At 49.3% G+C, this 13,298-nt stretch overlaps 1 protein-coding gene across 1 annotated transcript in view; it reads right to left on the bottom strand.

Annotated features, from left to right (window-relative positions):
* Window positions 1-10: 10 nt before the first annotated feature.
* PTPN18 (protein tyrosine phosphatase non-receptor type 18) overlaps window positions 11-13,298 on the bottom strand; it is a 47,815-nt gene continuing 34,527 nt past the window's right edge. Inside the window, exons 14-17 of the mRNA XM_035140958.2 lie at window positions 9,377-9,459; window positions 5,450-5,477; window positions 4,269-4,373; window positions 11-2,813 (exon numbers count right to left, since the gene is read on the bottom strand). Coding sequence (XP_034996849.2) covers window positions 2,746-2,813; window positions 4,269-4,373; window positions 5,450-5,477; window positions 9,377-9,459 — 284 coding nt within the window. The 3' untranslated portion in view covers window positions 11-2,745. The remainder of the gene's footprint in view (window positions 2,814-4,268; window positions 4,374-5,449; window positions 5,478-9,376; window positions 9,460-13,298) is intronic.

Raw genomic sequence — 13,298 nt, 5'->3', positions numbered from 1 at the left:
CGCAAAACAAATTGACTCACGGAACGAATTAAATTCATCTTGCGAGGCACCACTGTATCTCTCCAAGAAAATGTTTTTCTTGGAGAGGATCCCAGAGTAAGCGGAGTGATTGCTGGAAATTGGGGGTTGTGAGAGGAGTTTTACAGAGTAGCGGGAGAGACGTAAATTGGCATAGAATGCCCCCCTCCAGTGCTGATGTGAAATGCTTCCCTTCTGGGTTTTTCTCCCCCAAATAATTTTTATTCATTTTCCAAATACAAAATCACAAAAAAGAACAAAAACTCAAAACATAAAAACATAAAAAAGAAAAACATCTCAAATCTTATATTATTTGCTTAACATTGTTGACTTCCTCAATTCCCCCCTCACTGGGTTCATTTTAAAATTCCAATTTAGCAGTTTTCATCTTATATCTTAAATTAATCTAACACATTTTATCATTAACACTCGAATATTCTATTCTAAAAATATCTATTCTCCACCAATAATTAATCAATTTATCCAAATCAAAAATTATTTTCCCTTCTGTTTCTCCCCTTAGCCTAGAAATTTTTACCAAAAACTTTCCATGAATTTAAATATTAATTCTTATATCATACTAACATTTAGACACATTATAGCAAATTCAACTGCCCTTCCCCTGAACTCAGGGTCTCCCAGATTCTTCAGCAAGTTCCACAAGTCATTCCAGTTTCGGACCGTCTAAATCAATCAAGAAAGTTACACCCATTATTACCCTTCACCCCACTCCCACCCTGTCCCTGCCTACCCACCATTCTTCCTCAATCATCCCCTGGTGCCTCCCCAATTCTTTAAATGCTGTAGTACAAAACCATCCAGCAATAATTCCATTTTCCAGCCCTTTCTCAGTTTTTATTCCCTTTGGATTCTGAACCCAGTATGGATCCTGCCCTCCTCTCTCATTGTAATTTCAATTACACTGTCCAAGACTGATGATTGTTCCTCTTGCTTGACTTCACTCTCTGTTAGAGTTAATCCTTTTTCTCTGTCCTGACAATTCTGATTCCTTTCACGCCATTCACACAACTGTGCATTACTTTCACGCAACAATATATTATTTTGCCGCAGTTCATTTCTCAAGTCCAAAAGCAATTCCAAAAGTTCCTTCTGAAAGTCCAGGCCATCAGGTGATGTTATGGCCTTGTTTTAGGGGTTCAAATGTAGCTTGGGGGGGGAACTTCCGTTTTCGGGGGGGAGTTAAAGGCAAGGGATAAAGGGGTAAAGTCGCTCACAAAAAGATCGCTATGGATGAAAACAGCAGCACAGAGAAAGCTCCATCTTCCCTTCCAGAGATCAAACAAAAGATTGATCTTTTAAAAGATAAGGCAGCTTTGCATAAACAATTGTAATTGGATGGACTATGTGACTGAAGTCAGAAGTCTGCCCAGCAACTTCTCAGACCTAGCAACAGGTTGTGATTGGTTGCTGATTTCCCTGATAAGCAGTATGATACTGCAGAGTTATTGTTGGAGGTGTTGGCGTTAGTTAGAGTCTGGCGATTGTTACTGGTGAGAGAGCTGTAAATACATTGCCTTGCTTTTCTGCTCTGCTGTACATAATAAAGTGCACTGGGCTGCACAGTCTTGCCGGGTGTCCGCTGCTGCGAGGGATCGGCCTAAAGATCCACCAATAGGGCAAGGGGAAAGGGCAGGAGTTGGTTTAAGCGACGCTAAGCAAAGGGAGCCAGAGATCGCCCACAGTCTACCAAAACCTCGTGGGGATCTACCAGTAGATCACAGTCAACCTATTGGACATCCCTGCCATAGGGCATCTAGCACTGCCCACATGGACTCCAAAGTGGCCTGGATATGAGCATCACAAAGCCTGGGTAGAGCAGGGCTCTTGTGTGTTTACTTTCCAGGAAGCTTCTAGTTCTCCAGCAAGAGATTTGGAAAGAGCAGAGCAATTGAACATTCAGACTAAAAAGAGCGAAACCAAAACAAGGACAGGAACTGGTCCAATGAGCATGGAGTCCAGGAGTCAAGCAAGGGAGGAGCTCCAGCTTCCTTCCTCTGCAATCTTTTGACAAAAGTGTTCTGCATGTGAGAAGTAATATGTTGCAATTGGAACATCCAGCCGGGGGGGGGGGCGGGGTGGTCCTAAACCAAGGAGCTGATTTGAAGTGCTGATGCCAGGCTTTGATTTTTACTCCCTCCAGATGGGAGAAAATCAAGAATCCCAAAGCCACCAAATGTCTTCCTTCCGTTCCTTAGATTAGGTTGCAGAAATGGCTAGTAAGAGGAGAAATGTAAATTGACATAAGGTGGGGCAATCGGGCAGACTCCTGGGGAATGGATTTGCTCCAGTGGCTGTTGATAAAAGCGCAACTCACAAATTAGCAAAATATTGTTTAATGGGAGGAGGGATGTGCTGTCTCGATGGTTCCTGGCATGGGGTACCAGGCTTTAATTTTTTAGCTGGCAAAACTGTCCTGGCCAACTATGAGCCACTCAAGAAGCCGGTGAAGAGAAATTGGCTGCAGGTTCACACATTCCTTAGCTGGTGGATCCCAACATTTTGAACACTTCCATGGCCTTCTCTTCTGATAGAGAAGTCTCCTGCAACTGCCGCTCCCTGTTGGTCCACAGCCCCAGAGGCACAATTTGCTGGTGGTTATTATTTTTACAGTTATTCCCTAAGGAAGGGTGAGCAGGCAGCAGTATTGGTCCCGATCTTTTATTGCTCAATGGGAGAAGCAGTGCCCTTGTCTCTCTGTCACACTTCCTAGATGCGACTCCATTCAGCAGGAGGGTCTCTTGGTCCCTTGGGCTTCCCAATGCGGAAGTTAAACCCTGGAGGGGCAAGAGGAGATGGACAAAGCACTGAGAGATTGGCTCTATTTCTTCTATGATTCCCTTCCCCCCTTCACATCTCTGATGGCAATACTGTAGTCCTTTTGTGTATTTTAATACATGACAGGATGTGGAGAATCATGCAGTCCTCTTGAGCTGTCTTTAACAACCTCATTCTCTTTCCTCCTAATGTGGATTATGTTGGAGGTGTTTGTATATCTTGCTATACACATAAAAATGTAAGGTCATTATGCTGCAGTTCATGTGCCTGCCACTAGGTAGCTGCACCAGCTCCAATGTGAAAAAGGAAGGTGGGTGTCATGTCATCGTGGGGGGGGGAGGTAATTGGCAAAGGTGGTGGCAGGTGGGGTTGGTCAGTGAAGCAAGCAGTACAGTGGTGCCTCGCTTAACAAATGCCCTGTAAGACGAATTTTTCGCTAGACGAATGGATTTTGCGATCGGAGGTTGCCTCGCAAGACGACGAGTTTTTCTATGGCTGCCACTTCGTCTTGTGAAGTGTGGCCATAGAAAAACAAACCTCCGACTGCAAAGTCCAGCGTGCAGCAAAAAATTGCTAGGGGAAGGCAGGCGGCAAAACACCTCCACATCGCCGCACTTCTGTCGGGCGGGGGGAGGGAGGAAATCCCGGATCTGTTGGGCGCGGTGAGGGAGGAAATCCCGGATCTGTCAGGCGTTTTCGCTGGCTGCCTTCCCCAAGTCAAGGGGAAGGCAGCCAGCGAAACACCCCCGCACCAGCGCGCTTTGGCTCTGGGTGATGGGGCGAAAGCGCGCCGGTGCGGGGGTGTTTTCGCTGGCTGCCGAAAGCCCCGCTTTCCCCTCAGCCCGTCCAACACAGCGCAGATCGGAGGAGGCTTCTCCTCCGATCCCGCTGTGTCGGACGGGGTGGGGGGAAAGCTGGCGGCAGGGGGTGAGGAAGGAAGGAAGAGAAAGGGCTGCTTTCTCTTCCTTCGTTCCTCCTCCCCCCCAACAGAGCCCGCATCTGACGGCGGTTCGGAAGCCCTGTCAAATGCCGGCTCTGTTGGGCGAGCGGTGGCACACACCTCTCTTGGCTCGGGGGAGGCAGGCAGGCAAGAGAACAAGTGCCTGCCTGCCTTCCCCGAGCCAAAAGAGCAAGTACCGCTGTCGCCGCCAGGCCCCCGGAGCCCATAGGAACGCATTAATTGACTTTTAATGCGTTCCTATGGGAAACGGTGCCTTGCAAGACGAAATTTTCGTAGGGCGAATTGAGTCCTGGAATGAATTAATTTCGTCTAGTGAGGCACCACTGTATGTATATTGAAATTACACAGGTGTGTGAACCACTTTAGAGTGTGTGTGTGAGAAAGAGAGAGAGAGATTTGGGTAGGAACCTGGCCCTCTCCACCCCCTCAGTTTCCATACAAATGCAGCCTGCAGTGCTATCATGGCCTTTTGCCTAAAGGTCCCCTTACTCACCCATTCCATTGGCAGGAGATACTACCGCATTTGGGCTACTCCTGGGACTGATGTTGCCCACATATTCATATTCTTGGGTGGGGGCGGTCCGAGGTGATGGTGGGGCTAGTAAAAAAAAAACCAACATGAGAGGATGCTAACTTCTCACATCAGCCTGCCTGTAACATAAACACTGAGGCAAACATCATCTAGAAAGCTAGAATATAGGGATGTTCATGTCTTGTGAAAAGTGGTCTGAAAGAAGAGTGCCAGCTGAGCCTTGCAGGCCACAAGGAAGACCCACAACCTTCTGAGATTTGTTGTCCTGGAAGGACTGGGGTCTTGACAAACTAGCACTCTAGTATGGCAAGGCAACTCAGAAGGAGACCTTGTAGAAGGTAGCAACAGCTTCCAGGAGGTTGTGGGAAACTAATAAGGCAGAAACTTTGGCCCTCCAGTTGTTGCTGAACTATAACTCCCATTGTCATTGTCCATTCACTGCTTGCTAGGGTTGGTGGATGTTGTCGGTCACCAACATCTGGAGGGCCAAAAGTCCCCCACTGCTGCAGTGAAGACTCCCTTGCCTGTCCATCTCTTGGAAGGCAGTCGCGCTCTCAGAAATGAGTCTTAAGCCATTTGAAGAGGAGCCAGCTAATTGGTTCTGTGTAACTTTCTCAGAGCTTGGCCCATCCCTAGTTTAGAAAGAGCACCAGTGGATCAGACCACAGGTCCACCATAGCCCAGCAGCCTGTTCTCACAGTGGCCAACCAGCTGCCCGTGGGAAGCTCACAAGCAGGCCTTGAGTGCAATAGCATTTGACCCACTTTGGATTTCCAACAACTCGCCTTTAGGCATCCTGCCTCAATACTGGAGGAAGTACATAGCCACTGTGACTGACAGCAATGTAGAACACATTCATTGAAGCCTCTCTTTAAATCCATCCGAGGAGATGCCTTCACTGCATCTTCTGCTTAGTGAATTCCAAAGTTTAACTATGTACTGTGAACATTTGATGACCCCCAGTTCTAGCACAATGTAAAAGAGGTGAAAACCCATCATCATTGGTAAAAGTAGAAGTCCCTGTACCATAAGATGTTTTTGGACTCCCATCAGCTCCACCCACCATGGTCAGGGATGATGGAAGTTGTAGTCAAACAACATCCATGTTCCTCATCACCATTCGAAAGTATTTTGCTTCTTACCTTTCTTCCCAGGTGATGAACTAAAAACCTAGGGAAAGGGAAGAAAAGTATTTGAAAGAGAAATCTGTCATGGATGCCTTGGCTGAGATTCCTGCATTGCAGGGGGTTGACCCTGGGGGGGTCCCTTCCAACTCGTTAAGATTCTAGGAAATCAAACATGTTTCTGCACTGCTCACACACACTTCATTCTAGCACTGCCCTTAGCGGACGGGGGAGTCACAAGGATGCATTTTATTGATTCCCTTATTAAATGTATATTCTGCCCTTGTTTCTGGAGGAGCCCAGATTAGCAAGCGCACCCAAAAGAAAAGCATTATAAAAACAAATATCATTTCATCCAGTGATGAAACAGCTGCCTGTAGATTACCTGGGACAAGACAAGAAGGGAAGAGTTCTCACTCTTAAAATAAGCAGCACTATGGCTAGATCTAAGGGACTCAGGTGGCGCTGTGGTTAAACCACTGAGCCTAGGGCTTGCTGATCAGAAGGTCGGTGGTTCGGATCCCTGTGACGGGGTGAGCTCCCGTTGCTTGGTCCCAGCTCCTGCCAACCTAGCAGTTCGAAAGCATGTCAAAATGCAAGTAGATAAATAGGAAGGTAAACGGCGTTTCCATGTGCTGCTCTGGTTTGCCAGAAGCGGCTTTGTCATGCTGGCCACATGACCTGGAAGCTATACGCCGGCTCCCTCGGCCAATAATGCGAGATGAGCGCGCAACCCCAGAGTCGGTCACAACTGGACCTAATGGTCAGGGGTCCCTTTACCTTTACCTTTATGGCTAGATCTAGGGGGAAATAAAATTGTATCGCTTTACAGATGGAGTGAGCCTTAGTGGGCAGGGTTGCTAGACTGGTTTTCCAACACCAAGTGCTGAGAGAGAGATAGAGGAGCAGGGGGGGGGTGGTGCAAGTGAAGTGGTGGGAACACCAGATTGGCTCTGCTGGGCCATGTGAGCCATAGCAAGCTCCCTGCTGCTTTGCTCCTCCTCTCAGGAACCAGGAGCGACTTCTGGTGTGTCAGCAACATAAGCCCCTCCTGCTGCAGCTGCAGAGTAAGGACTTCCTCATTGACTTCTACCATATTTATGTTTAGGGTTTTGTCTGTTTTGTGCCCAAGACAAACAGCCCAGACATTTGAGCCAAAGGAAGACCCATTTTGCTGCAAGGGAAGGTGAATTCTCCCGGCTTATATAAATTAAGCATGCCAAGCACATGTGAATAATTTCTTATTTGCATAACTTTTTATGTACATTTTGGTCATTTTGTATCCTTCTGAAGTCTTGCTTACTATGGGAAATCATATTCAACAGATGCAATTCCTTCTGAGGCTTCACTAAATATTGCCTGCCACGTTTTCAAGCACATCTTCACAGCCCCAATGGCTAGAAAGTTGGTGTTTATTTGTGTGCGTTTTGTAAAGTGAAAGCCAAGGTTCTTAGGAATCTGATTTTTTTACTTCCAGTGCCAAGTTTTCTCCAGTTTGTTCGTCCAGCCCTGACTTTACTAAGCTGCACAGTTTATAACATTCTGGGGTGGGGTGGGAGTGGGGAGTGGTGGATTGACTTTCCCCCTTTTGACTCAATCATAACACACATACTGAGCCTCCCTTTGCAACTGCCTCCATATTCCTAAGGAGGGAGGCCTAACATGTTTCATGGTCCAGTGTGGGATGTAAAGCTGCAGTCAAGTACAACATTCCTACAATGGACATGTTAGGGATGTTTTGTCCCACTCAGGAGAAGACTTCCTGTTTCCTCCTGAGCTGGGACAGACTTGATGAGGGTGTGGTCTGTTGTACTAGCATGGAGGAGCACACGGCCTCCATGTTCGGATCAGTGGGCCTTCTCCATTTTGCATGTTGCTGTGTGTGTGGAGAAGTGACTGCTTAGTCGCAGTCACTTGGGACTAACTTCTTTATGGAATAGTTCTACAGTGGTGCCTCGCTAGACGAATTTAATTCGTTCCGACGGTCAATTCGTCCAACGAAAAATTAGTCTTGCGAGGCACCGTTTCCCATAGGAACGCATTAAAAGTTAATTAATGCGTTCTTATGGGCTCCGGGGGACTGGCGGCAGTGGCGGCGCTTGCTCGCTTGGCTCCCTCGAGGTCAGGCAGACAGGCGGCAACAGCCCCACAGCTGTCCTTGCTGTCGGCGGCAGGGGGAGAGGAACGAAGGAGGAGAAAGGGCTGCTTTCTCCTCCTTCGTTCCTCTCCCCCAGCCGCCGACAGGAAGGAGACATCCCGGGGTTTGGAGAAGCGCTTGCGCAGCGCTTCTCCAAACCCCGGGACCTGTCCTTGCTGTCGGTGGCAGGGGGACAGGAACGAAGGAGGAGAAAGCAGCCCTTTCTCCTTCATTCCTCTCCCCCCCCCACCGACAGCAAGGACAGATCCCGGGGTTGCCGGCTCTGTCGGGCGGGGGAAGGGAGAAGCGGAGGACTGATCCAATCCTCCGCTTCTCCCTCCCCCCGCCCGACAGAGCTGAAGTGCGGCGGCATTTCGCCGCTTGCCTTCCCCAAGCCAAGGGGAAGGCAAGCGGCAAAAAGCCCGCGGCTGTGCGGGGGCTTTCGCACTGCCGCGCTTCGGCTCCATCCCCTGGAGCCGAAGGCCGGCGGTGTGAAAGTGAATAGCCCCCGCACCGCTGCACTTCGGCTCTGGTTGACGGAGCCGAAGTGCGGCAGTGCGGGGGCTGCTTTTCCCCCTGGCACACAGCTGCTTGCCTTCACAGCCCCTGCACGGCCATACTTTGGCTCCGTCCCCCGGAGCCGAAGTGCGGCGGTGTGGGGGTGTTTTGCCGCCTGCCTTCCCCAAGCCAAGGGGAAGGCAGGCGACAAAAAGCCCTGGCAATTTTTCACTGCCCGCTGGACTTTGCAGTCGGAGGTTCGTTTTTCTATGGCCACGCTTCACAAGATGAAGCGGCGGCCATAGAAAATCTCGTCGTCTTGCGATGCAACCTCCGATCGCAAAATCCATTCGTCTAGCGAAAAATTTGTCTTACAGGGCATTTGTTAAGCGAGGCACCACTGTAGTTGTTATGTAACCTAAGCCTGCCTTCAGGGATATGTCTGTGAACCTGAATGAATCTGAGTAAACTACTTTTATATTCACGTTAATCAGATTCTTGTGTTTATTCTTTTAAAGAGGGATTAGAAGGGACTTTATCAGGAAGGAATCTCTAATAGTAAGATTCAGATGAGTCAGCAACAAGCTGATCGCTGCGTAATTTTAAAAGGGGGATGTTTGGAACTCTGCTAGAATATGGAACTTGCTAGCACAAGTTAGGAAGGATATCATTAAATAATATATCCTCTCCTGCCTCCCTAATCATCCCCACACTGTGTACTATTAACTTGCAAAGTGTTTTGAAATATCAGGTTCACATTGTAGTTGTTCACTAATTTTCCTATTCTACAGATGGGAAAATCAAGGCTGAGGCAACTTATCCAAAGCTAAACAACAAATACATTGTAGAAGAGGAACTTGAGCCCAGCCATAGGAGCCAACTCCTAGGGGCCAAAGTCCCCCCCCCCCAATTTTTTTTTGAGGATGCCAACTCCCCCTCCAAGTGGATGGGCATTGCCATTCAAATGGTGTGCAGGCAACAAGTATTGGGATTGATTATGTGGAGGGGGCTTACCTTCCCCCCCCCATATTTTATTCAAGTTGGCACCCTGGAGGCCAGGTCTACTAAAGCCAAACACACCCTAAAAACCAATCTAAATCAGGGCTGGGGGACTCTGTGGCCCTTCCAATATGCTGTTGAACTCCTCCCCAGCCAGCAGGGCCAGCGGTCAGGGAGGGGGTAGTGGGAGTTGAAGAAGATCTGAAGGGTTACAGGCTCCCCATCCCTTCTGGTCTACAGTTTTTGTCGGAGGCTTATCGCAGTCCTGTGACATAGAAATGTGGCTGGGAAACACCACACAAGCTACATACTGTGGGCAGCAGGTTCCTCAGGGGCTTTTTCCCAAATCCATTGATGTGAGATGAGGAGGAGGTGACTCTGGGATTGGAATCGCCTGTAGCAGAGAGAAGAGATCAGACAAACAAAAGGTTATTCCCGAGAGGTGCTTTCTGCATTCCCTTTGCTGTAACCACAACAGGTCAGAGCATAGCTGTCAAGTTCTCCCTTTATGAAGGGAAATTTCCTTATGCTGAATAGGCTTCCTCGCGAGAAAAGGGAAAACTTGACAGCAATGTGTCAGAGGGACCTAAACGTTTCCTCGGGATTATGATAATATTAGTATTACTGTATTAGTGTTGTTGTTGTTGTTGTTGTTACAGTCATACCTTGGTTGTTGAATGGCTTAGTTGTCAAACAATCGGCTTCCAAACGCCGCAAACCCGGAAGTGAGTGTTCCGGTCTGGAAACATTCTTTGGAACCTGGACATCCGACGTGGCTTCCATGGCTTGTGATTGGCTGCAGGAGCTTCCTGCAGCCAATCAGAAGCTGCGTCTTGGTTTCCGAACATTTTGGAAGTTGAATGGACTTCCAGAACGGATTCCATTCGACTTACGAGGTATGATTGTATTTGTACTATCAACTATATAATCAATGACCTATCAACAGATTCCTCTCTGACAGCTTACAATAATCTCATTGAGTTCTTGCAGGATGTGATCTCTGTTAACATAAGCCCAGCCAGCAAGCCCCGCATTGCTAAAGGGTGCAGATGCTTCGACCAAGAGTGCCTCACGAAGAAGAAAGCCTTAAGGAACTCTTATTTGGCCTATAGAAACACTGACCTAAACTATTTGTTGTTGTCGTTTAGTCATTTAGTCGTGTCCGCCTCTATCTGGGATATGATACCACCCTTGAATCTCTGAGGCAAAGGCTCTGGGACATCCCACATATCCGATCTCAATCTCAGGTTATCTGTGGCCCATTAGCAGTACGAATTATTATGGGTTCGATTTTAAGACACCTGCATATCTTTTAAATTTGTCTGTACCAACGTATCTGTGTCCTTTCACCAAAGCCTGATTAAATGTATTCCCAAAATAGGATCTGTGTATGCTCTCAGAGGAACCAGAGACCAAATTGCAAACATGCCCTGGATTATGGAGAAGGCTAGAGAGATCCAGAAAAACATCTACTTCTGCTTCATTGACTACGCAAAAGCCTTTGACTGTGTCGACCACAGCAAACTATGGCAAGTTCTTAAAGAAATGGGAGTGCCTGATCACCTCATCTGTCTCCTGAGAAATCTCTATGTGGGACAAGAAGCTATTGTTAGAACTGGACATGGAATAACTGTTGTTGTTTTGTTTAGTCATTTAATCGTGTCTGACTCTTGGTGACCCCATGGACCAGAGCACGCCAGGCACTCCTGTCTTGCACTGCCTCCCGCAGTTTGGTCAAACTCATGTTTGTAGCTTCGAGAACACTGTCCAACCATCTCGTCCTCTGTCGTCCCCTTCTCCTGGTGCCCTCCATCTTTCCCAACATCAGGGTCTTTTCCAAGGAGTCTTCTCTTCTCATGAGGTGGCCAAAGTATTGGAGCCTCAGCTTCAGGATCTGTCCTTCCAGTGAGCACTCGGGGCTGATTTCCTTCAGAATGGATAGGTTTGATCTTCTTGCAGTCCATGGGACTCTCCTCCAGCACCAGAATTCAAAAGCATCAATTCTTTGGCAATCAGACTTCTTTATGGTCCAGCTCTCACTTCCATACATCACTACTGGGAAAACCATAGCTTGAACTATACGGACCTTTGTCGGCAAGGTGATGTCTCTGCTTTTTAAGATGCTGTCTAGGTTTGTCATTGCTTTTCTCCCAAGAAGCAGGCGTCTTTTAATTCCGTGACTGCTGTCACCATCTGCAGTGATCAAGGAGCCCAAGAAAGTAAAATCTCCCACTGCCTCCATTTCTTCCCCTTCTATTTGCCAGGAGGTGATGGGACCAGTGGCCATGATCTTGGTTTTTTTGATGTTGAGCTTCAGACCATATTTTGCGCTCTCCTCTTTCACCCTCATTAAAAGGTTCTTTAATTCCTCCTCGCTTTCTGCCATCAAGGTTGTGTCATCTGCATATCTGAGGTTGTTGATATTTCTTCCGGCAATCTTAATTCCGGCTTGGGATTCATCTAGTCCAGCCTTTCGCATGATGAATTCTGCATATAAGTTAAATAAGCAGGGAGACAATATACAACCTTGTCGTACTCCTTTCCCAATTTTGAACCAATCAGTTGTTCCATATCCGGTTCTAACTGTAGCTTCTTGTCCCACATAGAGATTTCTCAGGAGACAGATGAGGTGATCAGGCACTCCCATTTCTTTAAGAACTTGCCATAGTTTGCTGTGGTCGACACAGTCAAAGGCTTTTGCATAGGAATAAATGATTGGTTCAAAATTGGGAAAGGAGTACAACAAGCATGGGCGTACCCAGGATCAAAACTAGGGGGGGGGCCAAGGGGAGGGGCCAAGGCACGGAAGGGGAGGGGCCACAAAGTGGGCGGGGAAAGTGCAGTCAGAGGCGCCGGGCTGATGGGCAGAGGCGGAGCACAGCCCGACAGAGCGCACCGTGGCGCGACCTCCCTCCAGCTGGGAGATTGAGAGAGAGATTGAGAGAGAGAGAGAAAGAGAGATCTGGAACCGCGCAGACGCCCTCTCTCCTTGCGACCCTTTTCTCAGCAACTGCCGACCCCTGCACGGTTTTGCATGCGGGCAGATGATGGAGCCAAGCTCCTCCCGCTGCCTCGCGATGGCCCAATCGAAAAGACCCTGGCCAAAGGCGGGCGCCTTTGTCACAGAGAGGAAAGCTGGGGAGGCGCCGGCAATAGTGCAGCCGCCGCTGCGCCAGGAAAGGGGGCAGCAAGGCAGGAGTTCGCCAGGGCAGGAAGGCCCCCCTGCCGCGCTCCCTGGTTCCCCGCCATGTATGGCTTTGCCTGAGGGCGTGACGGGGAGCTGGAGGGAGAGCGTGGTGCGACGGGCGGGAACGGCGAACTTGCGCTCCACGGGGCTGTGCCCCTCCCTAGAAGCAGGGCTGGTGGGCGGAGACAGAGCCCAGCCCAGCCCAGCGGAGCACGAGTTTGGCGTTCCCGCCCGCCGCGCCGCGCTCTCTGGTTCCCCGCCGCGCTTGGCCTTGCCTGAGGGCGCGACGGGGAGCTGGAGGGAGGGCGCAGCGCGGCGGGTGGGAACGGCGAACTCGCGCTCCGCCGGGCTGTGCCCCTCCCTAGAAGCAGGGCTGGTGGGCGGAGGCGGAGCCCAGCCCAGCAGAGCGTGAGTTCGGCGTTCCTGCCCACCGCGCCGCGCTCCCTGGTTCCCCGCCGTGCTTGGCCTTGCCTGAGGGCGCGGCAGGGAGCTGGAGGGAGGGTGCGGCGTGGCGCGGCGGGAATGGCGAACTCGCGCTCCGCCGGGCTGTGCTCCGCCTCTGCCCACCAGCCCTGCTTCTAGGGAGGGGCAGCCTGCGGCCCCCACTTGCCCCGCGGTGGGTACGCCCTTGGGGGGGGCAGCTGGCTTCTAGAGTAGGGCAGCTGCCCTAACTTGCCCCATGGTGGGTACGCCCTTGACAACAAGGCTGTATATTGTATAATGATATTTGCAGCCTTTGAATGTTTTACTGTGGATTTTATTAGTCAACATCTAATCTATGAAACTTTTGTGAATTCCCATTTGAATTTGCTGTACACTCAAAGAAAAACCCCATGAAATACCCCCAAATCCAAATTTGCCATGATGACTAGAATCTTGTTTACTTGCATTGAAGTCATATGATATTCACAGAGCTAGTTTAGTGCAGTATTTTAAGAAAGTGTGCTATGATCCAGGGACATCCTTAGTTCAAATGTCTCTTCTGTCATTAGCTAGATAACAGCCTGTGCATGTTGGCTCAACAGCAAGTGTCACCACCAGTTCCG

Source organism: Zootoca vivipara, chromosome 16, assembly GCF_963506605.1.
Source record: "Zootoca vivipara chromosome 16, rZooViv1.1, whole genome shotgun sequence".
Lineage (NCBI taxonomy): Eukaryota > Metazoa > Chordata > Lepidosauria > Squamata > Lacertidae > Zootoca > Zootoca vivipara.
Note: the sequence above shows the minus strand (reverse complement) of the source record. Positions and strands in the feature narration are given on the sequence as shown.